This window comes from Colletotrichum spaethianum (assembly GCF_022836535.1).
Source record: "Colletotrichum spaethianum MAFF 239500 DNA, contig08, whole genome shotgun sequence".
NCBI lineage: Eukaryota > Fungi > Ascomycota > Sordariomycetes > Glomerellales > Glomerellaceae > Colletotrichum > Colletotrichum spaethianum.
In genome coordinates this window covers 34,860-52,078 of record NW_026054778.1, presented here as the reverse complement: position 1 = coordinate 52,078, position 17,219 = coordinate 34,860, and the positions used below count along the sequence as shown (strand labels likewise).

The window sequence follows — 17,219 nt, the reverse complement described above, 5'->3', positions numbered from 1 at the left end:
TTTCCCTGTCCCCGAATACATCTCCCGGTAGCGCTCTGCCACTCGTCTCGCCTCAAGTGATGCAATCTCAAAAAGAACGATATCCTCGAACCTCGGAACCGCGTCCGAGGCAAGGGGGTCGAGAACATCCGACGCAAGCAACCCCGTTTGCGTGCCCTCTTAAACTGCCATTCATTAACACAAGCCCCCTTTTCCTCCGCCAAATGTCTATCGCTTGGTCAGCTTCGGTTGAGCTCCGGCATCGACACCAGCTTCACCAGTTATCCGCCGCACCGCCAGTCGACTGGGCCATAGACGTGTCAAACCAGGGGGAGTGTTGTCCCAGGCGCCTGGCATGCTCTTGCTGCCACTCGACGCCTTGCTCATCTCTGTGGCGGTCGGGTTCCAGTTGTCGCCGCTCGTGGTCTCGGGACCCCATCCGGCACCGCCACCCGCCGTTAACCACTGGTCGTCGCCCTTGCCTCCGCTGTTCGAGTTATTCTTCGACGTATGGGAGTTGTTCGGGCTGTTGTTGTTCGTCGGCACGGCGTTGTTGTCGGTGGTCCAAGCCGAGGTGCTGTTCGTGGCCCACTCGTCGCCGTTGTTGGACGCCTTTTTGGCATCGTGCTTGGATCGATTGCTCTTGTTGGAATAGTCACCCACAGGGCTGTTGGTGGTAGGACCGGCATTGTTGTCCCAGCCGCCGTTGGTAGAGGGCGGCGGCGTGTTCTTCTTGGACTTGTTAGACTTGTTCGAGCCATTCGAGGCGGTATGCCCCGAGTAGCCGACATTGTTGCCCTGCCCATCCCAATCGGTAGCCGGCTGTGTTTGGCCGCTTGGGCCGCGGTTGCTGCTGCTGCCATGCTGGCTTCTGTTTGACTTCTTCGAGCCGGAGTGATTCGAGCCCGTTGACCAGTTGTTGTACTTGCCCCCGGTATTGACCCAAGCATCGCCCGACTGGTCATTAGACGCCCCCCATCCGTCTCCGTGCATGGCCGCCGCTTGATTGTTGTTCGAGCCACCCCAGGTGGTATCATTCGTCGTTGTCCAGCCATCACCTCCAAAAGTTGCTTGAGCATCGTTGTTCTGGCCGTTGCCCGAAGTGTTCCATCCACTGTTACTTCCGTTGCCGCCACCCGCGCCCCAGTGATCGTTGTTTGCGCCGCCTGTCTGCGCCCAGGCTGAATTGCTTCCCTTGGTGCTTCCATGGCTCTTCGTGGGAGTGCCCCATCCAAGATCCGGGTGTTGGCCACTGGCGATCGGTTTCCAATCTGTTGTTTTCTTCGATCCCCATGACTTTTTGCTTCCATTGGATCCACCGCCACTTGTTTGTTGTCCGTTCTTATCCGGAGTGGACTTCTTGCCATTGTCGCCGGCGAAGGCAGCCCAGGGAGTGTTCGGGTTCACTGTCAGATTGATATTGATAGGGGAGGCAGGAGCAACTTTGTTGGGACTGGCTGGCTTTGTTAGAGGAGAAGGGGTCTTGTTCTGCCGAGGTCCAACATTGGTATCCCATCCTTTATCCTTGTTCACGGCGCCAGTAGATCCCCCATCACCTTGGATAGCTCCCGACATAACGGGCTTCGGAGATCCCTTCGGCCAGCCGGCCTTTGTTGGAGACATGGGAGCCCACCACGACGGCATCTGCATCTGCGTCTGCGTCGGGTCGACCGGCGCCATAACGGGCGGCCCTCCAGGCATACAGGTTACTGGGACGGCGCCCCACGGCGACTGGCCTCTGAAGTGATTGTCTCCGGGGTTTGTGGTGTTAGCGAATCCGTGAAAGTAGGGGTTCTCCAGGGGATGGGGTACGCCCACAGGCAAAGGAGCCTTGTTCGGGTTGCGGGCAGGATACAACATTCCGTACGGGTTGCCGTAAGCTGGACCGTGGTAGACACGGACAACACCATGCTGAGGATCGTGGAAGGCGTTGGGTCGGGGGTCTTCGACGCCCTCGATGGTGTGCTCGACCTGGAGGACCTCGGCGCGGACCGGCATGATGAGATTGGGCCGACGCAAGTGCGGAGACAAAGCTGCCTCGGGCCTCAGCTTCCGGGTCTCGTCGACGTTCTTGTGTTTCTCCTTCCTTTTACTTGCATCCTTCTCTCTTCCCCCATTGTTGGAAGGGCCAACGTTGTTCAGCTCGACGTCGCCCGAAGCGGTATTGTCAATGCTCTTCTTCGAGGGCTTCTTGGTGTCCTTTGTCTTTTCTTGCTTCTTAGAAGCGTCAACGTCCTTCTTCTTCTTCTTAGATGGCGACGGTGCCTCTTCCTCGCTCTCATCCGTCTCGGTATCGGTCTCTGTCGTCTCAGTTTCGGTCTCCTCGCTTTCTGATGAAGATTCTACTACCTTCTTGTTCTTCTTGGCTGATTTGTCTCCTTTCTTCTTCGATTTGGACTCTGACTCGGACTCGGATGTGTCCTCAACCTTGGCTGGTTTCTTCTTGTCTTTTTCTGTAGTGTTTAGTTTCAGCTGTTCTCTTACATAGCCCTGCTAATTGCAGACCGATTGGGGTTTAGAATCACCTTCAGAGTTAGCGTCCGAGTCGGCCGTCCTCATCGCAGACTTTGGCGCCAGCTTGTCGAAGCGGACCTTCTTGATACCGGAAAATTGGGTATTGGAGTTCTTGCTGAGGTTGGCGCGAGGGTACGTAATCTTAACGGTGTCTTCTTCAGACTCGTCGTCGGTTGAGATCTCGACGCTGATGCGCTGTCTGCCGCTGGACTTTCTGCTTCTGCGTCGGTCGACATAGTTGCAATACTCTTCAACGCTTACCCCAAGAGCCCACTCGCAGATGGTAGAACTCCGGGTCTTGCGCGTCATGGCGGTGGTTTGGTTGATTGTCTAGGTGGCCCGGTCAGAAATTCTGCAAAGTAGATCAACTCTAGTCATCGACGCAAGCTATAATGAAGGTCGTTGACTATACTCGAGATCGAGCGTGTAAAAGGATGACAGAGGAAAAAGCTGAAGGAGAGACCACTAGGGCGTTCTGTGACCGAAGAAAACGTTAGCGTGGAGAAAGGGCAAGGTGAAGGAGAGTCAAAAGGTTAGACCATCAAGTTTAGGAAAGTGCGGCCCAAAAGTTTCTCCCAACGCTTTAGGATCCTCATTATTTCGTATGTACATAACAGGAACGAGGGCAATTGTTTGAAGGCCACTTGCGGCTGTGTTATACTGTTTCCTCAGACTAAGGTAGTCTAGCAAATGTAAGCGCCAGACGATATCCAGCCCAATTTGACCGTCAAGATAAGAGGGCGATCTACAAACTAAAAGGGCAAAATCACCATTTTTTTTGTGCTTTGGTTTCCATGGACAAGGCTCAAATCTGTTTCTTGAAGGGTGCGATTTGTTTAGGATTGGTGTGAGAGGGCTTCTGACTTCTCCGGAGAGATCAGCAATGGCCCTCTGCGTAGAAATGTTGATCTACTTCCAAACCACCTATTGAAATCCACCCCCAGTCTCTGACACATTCAACACGACAACTGATCATCGCAAGTACTGCGTGACCTGTGGCCATAGGAAATAAAAGCTCTCCAGTCTCCCAACCCGACCATCCAAAGTCAACCTCCTATCCACCAATAGTGATTCCACCAGCCGTTCTCGTAAAGTGGGAATCATTTCCGTAGTAACCAGCTTCTACTTTTGTATCATTTTCGAGAAAAGAGCACTTGGTTCCGGTGGGCCTACCTTGATGGACTGAGTGGTAACGATGGGGTACCTCAAGAGACCTCTAAACAGGGAAGCGTCGGACCTAAGGAGAGTGTGCCAAAAAGTTGAACTCGTCTACCGCTGTCAGTGTTTACATCTCATTTCCTCTATATGAGAGCTTACAAGCGAGTTTGTACCGCACTATCATCGAAGACCTCCACGCCATGGCATCTCGGGCTGGGTGGCCTCGCTGAATGTTAGTGCATCATGCTCTAGACCTCGGTTCGGACAGACCTACCCTGATCAAACGTTTCATCTAATTGGGCAGACGGACGGCGTAGAAATATCCCTCGTTGGTGATGTACCAGCGGCAGTCGCCAAGGTTGTCAATAGTGAAACGATTGCGCTGGGTCCAGTTACCGTCAACCTCTCGAACAGGATAGTAACGGGACGGGTCGTCATCAGCGGGTTTGAAGTCTTGGGGCTCAAAAAGACCGTTCGCATGGGCGAACTGAGCTTGCTCCAAAGCAATCTCGCCAGCGGTTCTGCCGAATCCGGTGACATCGGGAGGAAGGTGAGCATTACCTGCAAAGACCGGGACACCACAGCCGCCCGGTATCTGCATACCCATGGGGGGAGCACCCTGGAACATGGAGGGAGCGTTCATGGCAACAGAGGGAGCCTGGAGCATGATGGGCTGGCTTGGAATAGCTATACCGGGCTGCATGACTGGCTGCTGGGCCATGACGAAGTGGGGGTTCGAAGGAGCCTGGCCAATATACGTGACATTGTTGGCAGGCTGTTGCTAAAGATCTGAAGTCAGCACAAGACTCTGAAAAAGACTGGACGAGCAAAGTGAGATGAGAACGAGACGCCCAGTCACCGACGAAAACCAAAATTCTCAAACCATCTCATGAGCCGCTTGGTTCAGAAGACATCCGAAACATCGAACAGAATCAGCGTACAGGTTGTTGGCTACTTGCATAATACTGAACAAAAAAAAAAGGTGGGCCAATAAGGACTGGAGTTGCTCGCGGAGCAACAAGAGGAGTCAACGGGAAGACCTGGGCTTGAGGGAGACCGACATGATAAACAGCGCCGGGAGGCATGCCGTTGTCAAAGCGAGGCACGTAGATGTGCTGCATGACGCCGTGGGTGGTGTCTGGGACAGGCGGCTGGAAGTGAAGTCCACCAGCAGGAGGGGCGACATTCTGGTAGTCGGCCATGTTGACGTGTTGAGGAGCCTGGAGGCCGTACGGGTTGTATTTGCTGAAAGGTGCAAAGGCGTTTGTTTCGCCGACGAAGCCGTGATGGACCGAGTTGTGGGGAATGAACGGGTTGATGTGCGGGTGAGGCGCCTGACCGAAGTGAGGAGTGGCAGCAGGGACGTTGTGGTCAAAATTGACTGAGGCGGAGGGGTTAGTTGAAGTGTGGATAAAAACACCGATGTCTTCACCGGGCTCGTCCACGGTGCCACTGAAGGCAGGAGCGGTCGAGGTGTCGGTTTCCTGGGTGATTTGGTAGGAGGTACTGTGGCTACTGTTGTCGTTCTTGAAGCGCACCTGGCGGGGGCCGGTGTTGTTGGCAGCCGACCTTGTTTTCGGGGACTTCATGTCGAATGTGGCAGTTTTCGATTAGAACTTAGGCGTTGACGGCGTTTCTCTCGAGGGTCTGGCTCGTTTTGTTTCGAGGAGCAAAATCCAATCCAGGGGAAGAATCCAGACCTCCGTAGATGGCAGGCTTTTATGGGTGAAAGGCCGGATGATATGAGTTCTTCCACCTCATTCCTCATCCTTGGGTGGATGAGTAAAGGGTGAAGTTGTTCCAAAGATGGAAGGAGGGGAAGATTTGTGCTCTAGTCCATTGCGAGAGCCCCTTTGATCTCCTTCACCCAACCGCACGATAACCCGCTGCGGCTCAATATCTGCGGCTTACACCAGCCGCTCACTTTAGTGAGACGATGAGAAAACTTGTCGAGGTGTCTACAAAATTCGGAGATGATGGATAAAGTCGGGTAAGGGCAGGCCGTCATCAATGCTCAAACATGCTGTCGAGCGAATGGGGGAGAAATAGCAAGACAGTAAGAAACATCCGACTTACAAGCTCCATGACGTATCTCTGGCCGTCCCAAACGTGCCGATACACGAGTGGTGGATCTTCATTGTCGTAATGAGCCTTCGAAAGTGGCCAACATCCACACATGTTGACGGTACTTGGTACAGACGTGGTGTAACGAGAAGAAGGTTTTGGAGAAGCGCGTCTTGTTGCCCAGCTTTTTCGAATTAAAGGTTTGATTAAAGGAGAAGGTGAAGTCAGCATCGGGTCTGAGGCAGCTGGTAAATTCGGTCTTGCAGGACCCTTGCAGGGCACCTACCTTGAACAAAGGGCCGGCCGCCAGCTTTTACACCAAACACCATCTCCGTCTGCGACCTTGCTTTCTCTCTTACTTGAATCATCTCGGCTTAGCATATCACCAGCCGACACTTGAGCCATAACCATTCGTGATGGAACCGGCTCCGGCAATCCGGATACTTGCAGACAGGCTTATCGACCTCGAGCTGGACAATGTGCGAGCAAGGTCACGACACGTTCAATTTCACGACTACAGGCCATGGTCATCACCCGGAGGAGGAATCTACGTGTCCCACAATCTCGGCGGATACATATTTTTGCCCGGCGACGTCTCGGGACCGCTCCCCAGAGAAACACAGCACCTCAATGAATCCTTGGTTTTGCGGCACAACGAATTACAATCATCGATCCGATCGTTATCAGACCACCAGCTGTTGGCCCTGCATGAGTGCCTGGATGTGGAGGTTGCCGACTACGCCTCTGAAGACGAACCCCTGGTTCTGGTAGGTGGACCTTTCAGCTTCGTGGACACCAGAAAGCCCAAGTGTGAATTGCAGTCAATCCGCAACGGCTACTGGCTTAAAGAAAAGGTTTGACAATATCGCACATGGCCGTCCACCCCTTGGCCAAATAGGGAGTCATACTAAGCTTTGCAACGCAGGCCCAACACGTTGCCCAAATCAGACTGTCAAGTTTCCGTGCCTCTCCGCTTCTCGCTAGCGAGTGTCTCAACATCATCCTCGTCCACCTTGACATGACAGGGCATGTAGTCTCACAAGAATCAGCTTGGCCCAGGTGGATGGGCTTTGGCGCCTTTACAAAACGAATAGAGGTGGATTATGCCTCCATGACAGGCTTAGAGGACGACGGTTGGGCAGATGTGCGGCAACACTATCTTCTCAGAATCGAAAAGGTCTTTCAGTCCTACCCGAGCCCTCCGCGAAGAGCTGCAGCCACCTTGTACCAGACTTGGATTCAGGACCTTGGCACCAAGAAAGACATTTGGGTATATACGACTGTTGATTCTAGCCGTTCTATGGCTAGTCCTGAAAGCTAGGAGCACTTGACGGACATCGACGGCACGGACGCCTTTAATAAGATGAAGATACAGGGCCAGATGGAAGGAAAATCCGTTGCTGTGGCCAAGGTTTGTTTGCCCATCTCGTCTCATAACTAGTAAGTTGGTTGTTGACGTGCTACAGCTTTGGCAAGTAAAACTCAAGAAGCTACTGCCCGATATTCGAAAGCTGGAGGGCAGGGTTCCCTTGTTAGACCCGACTTTGGAAATTGCCGGATCTGAAGTCAGCATCGGCTTGTTGTTCAACGAGCCTGTTGACTTTGACAAGCTCGCAGCACCTGTGGAGCGAACCGAAAGCCTCAAGCACAAAGACATGACGGAGGAAGACTATCCACAGGTTGAGGAAGGGGTTGGTGTATGATTCGACGCTGGTATAGACCATGGCCTTGTGGGAGAGCACTGAAAACATGTATGTGCACCCGCCAAACAGTACTTACTTGCCATACCTTTATGACTGGCGTTGGCATGTTTGAGTTGTCGATAGTCTGGTGTACTTAAACCATAGATGCAAATTCGTATATGACCGGATGTCAGTGAAGCTCCGTGCCCATCAGATGGTAGGTGGGATCATAACCAGGCCGTGATTCTTAGAGAGGTTGAGAAGAACGTGTGATGTTGTCTTTTGTTGACAGGTACCGAACGCCCACTACCACCCAGTGATGCGGTCTTCTAACGCTCCTTCCTAAAATACTGTACACGGGTCCGCTAGAGGAGAGATCGTTCGTCACAATGCCCAAGACTCCTCTAAGGCGCTCTAAATTTCCTACTCAAACAACAGACAGAAGAAGCTCGTATCGGGCGAGCGGTGTCGTCCACGGATCCATTGTGGTCCGCAGAGGTAATGGACTTTCATTATTGGCGGGGGGTTCAACGAAGATGATTCGTGAGGTTTTTTTTATGTCATAAAATTACAAGGTGGCTCGCTCGGAGTGCGCAGGCTCGGGGGCGGAAAAGAAGGTGCTGCGAATAACCTATGGAAGGGAAGTTAGCGTCATGTCAACCGACAGAGTTTACAAAGGCCTAAACTTACAGCCCAGGTACCAGCCACGGAGGCCACGATACCACCGGAGATCAGCATGGGCCGCACACCCCGTGTGCTCTTGAAAACCATTCCGCTGAGCGCGCCGGCCAAGATGGTGTTGGCGGCGTCGTGCTTCCCTCTGAAGTAGCCGATACCAGAGTTGAACAGGTTGTAGGTGATGGCTACGACACCGGCCGAGTTACCGAGGAAGGGACCACGGCGGGTGACGGCGTTGAGCACCGAGTTGAGGCGCAGCTTCGGCGGCTGGTTGGCGGACCTTCTCAGGCCCTCCTGCAGACCCCAGGCGCCTCCTATCGACAGGGCCGCCAAGTATGTGACACCGGTTCCGTAGCAAAGGTCATCGGTGAAGCCTCGAGAGGGGAGGACAGACTGGCCAGGGGCGTCAGCCAGGGTCGCATCTTCGAGGGAGAGATATTCGAGCGTGTCCTTGTTCAGGCCAGAGAGGGGGTGTAGTTGCGCCGGGTCGGCGAAGGCGGAACTTTGGAGGAAAGACTCGACGCCAGATCCTGCTGAAGGGTCGAACTGGGTGGTGGTCGCGGGCGGGCTGTTGAAGGTGGTTGTGGGTTCTTGGGCGGCGGGAGAGGTCTGAGGAGCGCCGGCATCCTTCTGAGAGGACTTGCGACCGGAAAGAGTATCCCAGAGCGACGACATGGCGAAGGTTATGGACGTTGGGCGGATGGGATGAAGCCGGGGATCGGAGTTTGGGACGTGTGGACGGACAGGAGGCGTGGGCTTGCGAGCAGGCCGATGATGGAAGCTATCGAAAAAATTTGGGCAGACCAGTCGCGACTTGGACCGTGCGTTCGAGGTGCAGTGGCAGTGGAAAGTGACGGGTGCAACTTGCTGCATTCGACTTTGGAATCGAACCCCCACTTATTCCGGCTATCTCTCGGAAGGCTCGACTTTGGATTCTCCGGCTTACCTCATCGTCGCTGTTCCATTAAGCTCTTGTGATGAGTCAGCCAGCAATATTCGACAGGTGGGGACATGTTAGCTAAGCGTCCAACTCCCTTCATTACAGTCCCCTCGAGGAGAGAGACGAATTCGAAAATGATGTGACAACAGTACGGGCGTGTCTGTCCTATATGTCCCGGGGTAAACTCGGCCGAACGTCAGGCAACGGACAGAGCGGTTGCCTGAAATATTATTTCCAAATTTAGACGAGCAAACAACGACATTTTATCCCGGCCACCCAGCGGCTGTTTGTTGGTCCTCTCAGCTCAGCCGTGGCAGACGGTCACCGTTGGTTTCTGTCCTGCACCTAAACGCCCCTGAATCAATTTCTTCTTCCAACCGAAGCCTTTCATCACACTGGTCTGTTGACCAGCCCAAGACTATCCATTATGCAAAATCATATCGAAATCCTTGATCGTAGCGAGGCTTGCCGCATGCCCGCTGGTCTGCTGCAAAGTCGAAGCCCTCTTTCGAAGCTGGGGGGGGAAGACGGGTTCTTTGTGGCACGACGATGGGCATAAACGCCCTATCGGAACCTAGCAAATATCGCCTGATCTGCAAGTCGCCAGCGAAAAGACCACCAAAACTCATTTCTTGAAGCGCAAACCTGCAGGAACATCAGTTGATGTGCCACACCAATTTTGGGGGCGGCATGGGAAACTTGTTTCTGTGCCGCCTTAGCCCTTGGGGGCCGCCCAAGATCTCCGTTTGACTGTTAGTTGCCTATCCCATTGAGTGTCACCGCATGATGTGAACCAACCTCGTCTTCGACTGAGTCACAATATATAACGGGCCATGTTATTCCCCTTCCTTGTCATGGCATCGTCCTTGTCTTGTCATTTCTTGTCTTGTATGTTACCTGCTCGAGTTTTAGGCTGACATATCGGTTTAAAAAAAAAAGCCATTGAGTCGCCCCGACAAAGGCCCAAATCACTGACAGACTACATTACATCAGCATTGTCCAACCACCAAGAAGGATGTTGAACTTTATCAGCATAGGCGTGTGGGCCCTCCAGGTTCGTGGCATCTGAATTCGTAATACCCCCGGATATCTTGATGGCTCATATGTGACCGTTGCGTAGGGCATCATGGCCATCGTTGTCATCGGTCTATCCGTCGATCTTGTAAAGGGCCAGGTGGTTGGTGACGCCCCGACAACGACAAAATATGGAACATTTGCTGGCGGATTCGGGCTGGCAGTGGCTATCCTGGGCCTTGCCTCTGCGTTCATTGACGCTATCCCAGCTCTCGTTGTCATGGCTGCCGATGCTCTGAGTGGACTGTTGCTCCTCGGTGGTGGTATCGTACGTCTGACAATACCCAATGTCATAGGTGGTCGCTAATGTTGAAGTAGGCCTTTGCTATTGGGTTGCGTGGAGTGACTTGCGACCCCAAAACCCAGGAGGAGTATGATATGCTGTCAGACAACGTTCTACTCAACGGGGGAGCTGTCCGAGTCAAAAGATCGACTGCGCGCGAAGAAATGACGATGGGCCGACTTATGGACAATTGCAAGAAGGCGACCGCTGATCAGGCTATGCAATTTGTGACTTTTGGTTTTGCGATGGCCACCGTTGTTTTTGTTTTTTTGGTCTGGAAAAACGGTCGTGGCAGCCGTGGCGGTGCTTACATCTGATCAGCCGATCAGACGAGCAGAACCATTTCTGAAGGGACTTAGGTCGTGTGGTAACAAACTTCATCGCTTCAGCATGAGAAAATGTAGCAGCCGATGCCAGGATGGCTGTTGGGCAAAACGTCCAATCAAGGAATGTGTATCTATCTTTTGACTGGTTTCACGCCCCAAGACTGATGGTCTCGGGTCTGAACTGACGCGCTTACCATAACACGGAAAACCTCAAGCCATCGCCCATCTTAGCCGTTTGGCTCATTATGAGTCTCAGTGCGTTGAAGTCCGTCGTGGATGTTGTAGCTGGTGAGTAAAATCGAGACGCAAACGCCAGACCACCCCGGCTGAAGAGGAGCGGTACCCCACAAATCAGCATATTGGAGATCTTGACAGCAGCGGTATGGTCCCGCCTTCATGCGAAGGGTTTTGCGTTCAGCGGGTTCAAATTTGGGACACAGGCCGAGTGCTGCCGAAAGCAAGGGTGCCGTATTTAAGTATTTGGATCACAGGCTGGATCACAGGCATTTTAAGCTGCCTCTTCAAAAAACCCAGGTTGCTCCTTAAAAGGATGTTGAGACCACCCCACAGTCAAATACCAGGAAGAGTCGTCGTACTCGGCTGATAAGGAAAGGTGTTCACATGGTGTTTTATTTAGGGGGCCGGGAACGGAAGGAAATCCACGGAGAACAGGACAACCCTCAGCAAGCCGCATAGCGGAGCCGCCATTAGAATTAAAATACACATGACGGTGTAAGTTTAACCCATACTGATGTAGTGAAGAAGAAAGAAGGAAAGGCGTCTTCGCATCGTGAGAAGAGATTTTTATGGCCGGCGAGGGGTGGGGCTGGCTGCGATTCCGCGCTAGTGCTCCCGCCGCTTCTGTTTCTCCGGCCCGACCAGGCCAGGTACCAGGTCCGTGCTCAACCTTTGGTTCCACTTGCCGCTCGAGACCCTGGCTAGTACCGCTACATGACGAAACGGCATTTGTTATGAATGATGTAGGTAGTTGTACGGACCAATCTGAGATCAATAACAGCGGGAGCTACTGTCGAGTGAGCTTCCAAGGAACGCATGCAATTGTATGACGATGACGCGCGCCGCACATGCATCCCCTGACCGTAGAGGTCAAGCTTCTTCACCTTTTTCTTCAGAGTAGCCAACTCTTCCACTGCCTTGCGACATTACAACATCCATCAAAGAGCGGCAGATAGTCAGCCAGTCCAAGAAAACATGGCGCCGGTGCCCCTTGAGCCGGGAGTGAAGTGCGTTTGCCCTGATCGGCGGTTTACCTGAGTGTTGTCATCTAACATGGTCGTCAGGTATTTGCCTTTGAGCCTTGTCGGCGGTCACGCGCTTGCAGTGACACATCTCGGTTTCACTGTTGCTCGAAGCTTGTACAAAGCGTATCACGATCAGCCGCCGTCTCAGAGGACAAGAGCAAGGCTCGATCGACGTTCAGCGCTTGCACCTCTTTTTGCAGGCTTGGCTCTCGTCAGCTTGTCTCTCGCAGGTTACTGGACTTTGAGCTATACGAAGCTTTCATATCGCGTCTGGGCGGATCAGCGCGGAGTTGAAGCCCCAGTTCGGTTCGTCTCGCCTTCGTCATGTTCCTTTGTCCGGCTTACTCACCACTCTTTAGCTTCTATGGCGATCATGGGTTCTTCCCCGGAGAAAACGCGACTCGGGTTTATCCCGGTCGCTGGTTGACCGATACTCCAGTCCACTTGGACGCTCTGGAGATCATCACGGAGAAGGCTCGTCGGTTCTGGTGGGGTCAGCAGATCGAACTTGCGACAATCTCATGGAGCTTGCTGCTGGCCGTTGAAGGAAGACGGCGTAATATTCCTTCTGTTTGGGCCTACCTTGCGCTGGCACATCTCGTCAGCTTGTCTTTCGCCCAGAATCTGTTCTATTTGGCACTGCTTCTCACGCCAGCTCCGACCGCCGCCGGACGTCAAGAGCGCCCAACTTCCACATTGGGACGTTTGCGCTACAGATTGCTGCCCCCGAAGCCTGCAAGCTGGCTCCCGCACCCGGCCTTGCTCCTGGCGTCGTTCTGCACCACATATGTCCTGATCTACTGGGCACCCTCAACGGCTGGCACGGCCACTTTTGCCAAGATTGCAGTGGCCGGGCGAATTCTTTCGTTCGCTCCCATCGTCATCCCTTCCGTTGTTCCAGCCAGCTGGGGAACGGTGTACGATGACCCTCATGGAGCTTATGGAATCTTCGTTGAGCTGTTTCGATTTGTGTCTACGGCTAGCTTTGCGTTCCATGCTAAGGAGACCGCACTTGGCCTGCTTTACAATACGCCGGATGCTCACTTCCACCGCCACAGTCGATTCCTCCCGTTTGACAAAGGGAGGCGCTCGACGTGGGAGCGGACTACAACGGCGATCGGGAAGATTCTGGGATCAGCATCCGATCATCCTGTTGTAGCTGCTGTGGCGTGGGACGTTTTGCTCAGCGGAGCCAGCCAAGGGTTGTGGGCGGCAACACGTGGGTTGGATTTGAACGATATTCTAGCCTCTGCGACTCCGTTCGTCCAGAAGGACCTTTCGAGTGCGCAGCCACCACCTAAACTACTGGAAGAAACCGAAAAGCCAGCGCCGGAATCGGAATTGTCCAGCCACACCGGCACCAACACCACTCGACGTAGAGGCCGCCCATCCAAAGTCAAGTCCGAAGAGACGACAATTTCAGAGACACCTGGGTCTAGAACCACCCGCCGAGGCCGAGCCCGAAAGCACACGGAAGAACCCGAGGAGGCACCGGAAGATGCATACAAGCCGAGCCCCGCGGAAAGTCGGACCGCGGTGGAGGGCGACGAGCTGCCCGATAGCGACCTGGACTGGGAGTCCGCAGCATTGACATGGGGCTTGACAGCTTTGGGCGGGCTTGGATCTAGCAGTGCTGGTGTTTTCGGAGCTGAGTGCACATCTCGATGAGCGGGTGAATTGTAGAGTCATAGCAGTGTGAGAAGTTTCGGAATTCTTGTCCTACGCAATGCCCTTTGTTTGTGTACATCACTCTCTACGAAATCGAGCGGAATAAAACAGCCTGACGACGGCCATGGCTCGTGTCCGGAAGCTGTCGGACGGTTGTAATTTGGCTCCCAGCGGCGTTCCGGAATCAGCTAGGAAGATTCGGAGATAAAACAAAATACACGAGTTGATACTCTTTTAGTATGTACATGCTCGGGTTTTTTGCTCCCTCCCAAAGCCGCGTTTCGTTGCTTACGGCAGTAGCGTGTTAAAGGTGCCTGGTTCAGCCTGGCAACGAAGTGAGACATGGCTGGAATCTGGACCTTGGTTGCGCTAAGTGGCCTAGCCAAGACCATCAGGGACGGTTCGGTTTTCCTGAAAGAACACACTTTTGGACAGCCGGCTTCCAGAACAATGAGTCCAGAAGTCGGGTCGAGACCGTCGGCAGACCGTGACCCCGCCACGTCGACGATCTGTCTCGATCAGCAGCAAGAGGAGAGCATCGGGAATCAGGCCCACCACCTTCGGGCACGACGAGGGAGCTTGGCCAAGAACAATGGTTAGGTCAGAGGTTTTTGGAATGACGTTGCCCCGCATTTGCAGAACCCCCCCTCTGCCCCCTGCATACTGCCGGAAGCGCGGTGCGCCATACAGGAAGCTTACCACTCAAACGCACAGAATAGCGCGGGCTGGAAGGTCGATCCCCGGCGCGGATGGAGTGGAAGTGTTAGTCTGTCGGATGGAGGCCCTGCATATGGCTTGCGGGTGGTGAAAGCAGCGGCTAACAAACAGCCCCCGGCCGATGCAACGCAAGGTCTAGGAAGGGGGCTATCGAACGACGCCCATCCCACTGTCTGGTCCCTTCTCAACGGTGCTTTCTTTGCAGTTGCCACATCCGTCTCGCTCCCATGCTGCCAAGGGTCTTTCGCCTTTGGTCGCGCATCTTTAAATACCATCGAGGGTCCCCTACCCTTCCCGTTCTCGCTTGGCCCCTCAGACCACCATCTACAACGCCCAGATAAGACTCGAGTCTAGCTCACTCGGATCAGTCTCTTTTACAAACATCCAACCGACTCGGAGGAACAACACTTGCAACCATCTTTCTTAGCTTCCATCGCTTACTGCTCGAAACCCTACCATCACCTCCCTCCCGTATCACACAATGGCCATCCGGGATCACTTCCGTCGCCGCAAGTCCATTTGCGAGCCCAGCCAGGGCGAGCCGGACGGTTCCGAACCACCAAAATCACCCGCCCTCCGCCTGGCCAAGACATTCGGCTGGCGCTCAACGAAGGAGGAGAAGCCCAAGAAGAAGCCTATGAAGGATGAGAAGAGCGACCCGCGCGAGCGGCCCTTCAACGAGACCAACATCAGACACCAGGAGATCCTCAATGGCTTCACCATGACTTTCGGCAAGGGCCAGCGGCAGATGAGCCGCGACCATCACACGAGTTACAGCAGCATCAACGTTAGCCCCGGCACGTCACGACACAACAGCGTGGATGTGGACGATAGCCCGCTCCGGATGAACCCCTCACCTCGCCGACGGCAGTTCCGGTCCGTGCCGGAAGAGGATGAGAGATCCTGAGCCTCGGCGCGAGGGTTCGTTCTCATCCGGGGCCACCCGTCTCAGAGACATCTAGGGACGGAGTGCCCGGTCGACACGGTGTAAAACACATTTTATTTCGGCATCGCCTTGGAGTTTTCGGGTTTGGATTTCTAGGAGCAAAAAGCTACCCTTTCATACCGGGGGAGGCTAAGTGTTTGAATAATGTTACCCCTAATGAGAAGACTCGAGTTACAATTGGACGGGTGCTTGGAAAGCTGTATGGACTTGTCAATGTCGCTTATATATAGAGAGACTGCAGGAAGCAGGACTTATCTCCGACTTTGGTGTCGACGACAACGGTGAAAAAATGATACTCTATTTACCATACACACCTAGCCTCGCGGGATCATTGTTGCAACGTGCTCTGCATCAAACGCCTTGTCTCTGGAGCCCCGCTGCTCTGGTATCATCCTCAAAGGATCGAGGCTGTCCGTTTCTATCACCACAAAGCAGCGTTCACATACTTTGGCCGAAGACTTTGTGCATCGTAGCCCGCAGAATAATATCTACCTGCATGGAATTATTTCGTAGGTGTTTTGCCACGCTTGGGGTTATTTTCGCACTGATGTTCCTTACTAGAAGGGCTGCTGTATGTATGCGCCAGCGGAATATCATTGCACTTTACCTTGACTTCCTTCTCTTTACATCTTCGTAAGATATACATCCCATGCTTTGGCGGAGGAATAAGCGGGCTGACCAGCCGGCTCGTGATATTTAGTCTCATCTCCCTTCAATGCTGTGATTCAAAGGCAACCCGCCGTATTATAACAACATGTCCCATCTGCGTATTTATCTAGTGCTTGAGCTCGTACTTCTCGTTCCCTGTTTCACACATATTATCACAGACTCAGCTTTAACAACATACGTTAGCTTTGTCTATTGCCGCTATCGTCTCTAGTACCTATCTGCCCACAATTGTTCGACGGCATTCCGCAGTACCGTGAACACATCCCCCATCTTGTCGAACAGGAAGTTCCTTTCTTCTTCGTCACGGGCGAGCCTTGCGCCGTCTTTAGCAAGCCATCCTTTTGGTGTAAGTGTTAAGGTGATTGGAATTCTACAAACTCATCTGATTCCGCCCTGTTCCTACCCATCGTACCTTCCGCGCTGCCCTTCCTGCACCACACCTGCCTCACCCAAGGCGTAAATTAGATACGTATTGTTTCTTTTCCCCGCCCAGCGTCTTCCCTTTTCTCCTGATTCCGTCACACTCCAACTTCTGGCAAAAGGCCGAATCTTCGCTCGTGACGGTCTAACCCTCTCGGCCCATCCTCACATCAAGCCTACTGGGCGAATACTCGCCGAGGCAAATACCATTTCTACATTGGTCAGAGTTTTGAAACTCAGTGTAGGTAATTCTCATCGCACCGGCCACAACTCGTCTACCCATGCTGCGCCGGTATCTCGGGGCATCACTCTAAAGATTATTATGCGTCTTCACCCAACTGTTTCCTTCATCACCACCAGCGTGGTTGAAACTTGGATCTAACTCATACAGACTTGATAGGACATTCAACAAAAGACACAAAAACAAAGTCCACACACATCTTCACCGACAATCATCCGTCTTCACGCTCAACACGACAACCGCAACGCGCCTGCGTTAACGTGCTTGCTTTGACTAGGCACCACAGTCACCGTCACAGGTATGTCTTCTCTTGCTCTTCAACATCTCCATCATCACACTACCTCTTCACGTTGCCTCCACGTCTTCCCCCGACGCGCTTATCAAACCAGAATCTCATAATAACATCTTTCTTGACTTTGACGACAAGTAGAACGAACACCTTATTAATTGCTCAGAATTAGGGCAACATAGAAACCCGGTCGGCTCACTCTCAAGAACATACACTCATTCCTCACAAACAACCTTCACAGCTGCCGTATCGATCGCATCTCCCGAAGCTGTGCACCGCATTCCCTTTTCATCTCCACGTCGCAGGCCT

General features: G+C 53.3%; 7 protein-coding genes across 7 annotated transcripts; 4 read left to right on the top strand and 3 right to left on the bottom strand.

Annotated features, from left to right (window-relative positions):
- Nucleotides 1–207: 207 nt before the first annotated feature.
- On the bottom strand, nucleotides 208–2,802 carry ColSpa_03871 (uncharacterized protein; the record flags this gene model as incomplete). Its single annotated transcript, XM_049270083.1, has 2 exons — nucleotides 208–2,432; nucleotides 2,505–2,802. The coding sequence occupies 2 exons, from the start codon at nucleotides 2,800–2,802 to the stop codon at nucleotides 208–210; spliced, it is 2,523 nt and encodes an 840-aa protein (XP_049126040.1).
- Nucleotides 2,803–3,943: 1,141 nt separating this feature from the next.
- ColSpa_03870 (uncharacterized protein) lies at nucleotides 3,944–5,240 on the bottom strand (the record flags this gene model as incomplete). The annotated part of the gene is made up of 2 exons (XM_049270082.1): nucleotides 3,944–4,426; nucleotides 4,713–5,240. 2 exons carry the CDS (start codon nucleotides 5,238–5,240, stop codon nucleotides 3,944–3,946), a joined length of 1,011 nt encoding a protein of 336 aa, XP_049126039.1.
- Nucleotides 5,241–7,078: 1,838 nt separating this feature from the next.
- ColSpa_03869 (uncharacterized protein) lies at nucleotides 7,079–7,418 on the top strand (the record flags this gene model as incomplete). Its single annotated transcript, XM_049270081.1, has 2 exons — nucleotides 7,079–7,126; nucleotides 7,182–7,418. The coding sequence occupies 2 exons, from the start codon at nucleotides 7,079–7,081 to the stop codon at nucleotides 7,416–7,418; spliced, it is 285 nt and encodes a 94-aa protein (XP_049126038.1).
- A 547-nt stretch (nucleotides 7,419–7,965) lies between these two features.
- ColSpa_03868 (mitochondrial import inner membrane translocase subunit tim23) lies at nucleotides 7,966–8,750 on the bottom strand (the record flags this gene model as incomplete). The annotated part of the gene is made up of 2 exons (XM_049270080.1): nucleotides 7,966–8,028; nucleotides 8,088–8,750. The coding sequence occupies 2 exons, from the start codon at nucleotides 8,748–8,750 to the stop codon at nucleotides 7,966–7,968; spliced, it is 726 nt and encodes a 241-aa protein (XP_049126037.1).
- Nucleotides 8,751–10,141: 1,391 nt separating this feature from the next.
- ColSpa_03867 (uncharacterized protein) lies at nucleotides 10,142–10,689 on the top strand (the record flags this gene model as incomplete). Its single annotated transcript, XM_049270079.1, has 2 exons — nucleotides 10,142–10,357; nucleotides 10,408–10,689. The coding sequence occupies 2 exons, from the start codon at nucleotides 10,142–10,144 to the stop codon at nucleotides 10,687–10,689; spliced, it is 498 nt and encodes a 165-aa protein (XP_049126036.1).
- Nucleotides 10,690–12,284: 1,595 nt separating this feature from the next.
- Nucleotides 12,285–13,628, top strand: ColSpa_03866 (uncharacterized protein; the record flags this gene model as incomplete). The annotated part of the gene is made up of 1 exon (XM_049270078.1): nucleotides 12,285–13,628. One exon carries the CDS (start codon nucleotides 12,285–12,287, stop codon nucleotides 13,626–13,628), a length of 1,344 nt encoding a protein of 447 aa, XP_049126035.1.
- A 1,198-nt stretch (nucleotides 13,629–14,826) lies between these two features.
- On the top strand, nucleotides 14,827–15,252 carry ColSpa_03865 (uncharacterized protein; the record flags this gene model as incomplete). The annotated part of the gene is made up of 1 exon (XM_049270077.1): nucleotides 14,827–15,252. One exon carries the CDS (start codon nucleotides 14,827–14,829, stop codon nucleotides 15,250–15,252), a length of 426 nt encoding a protein of 141 aa, XP_049126034.1.
- Nucleotides 15,253–17,219: the final 1,967 nt, after the last annotated feature.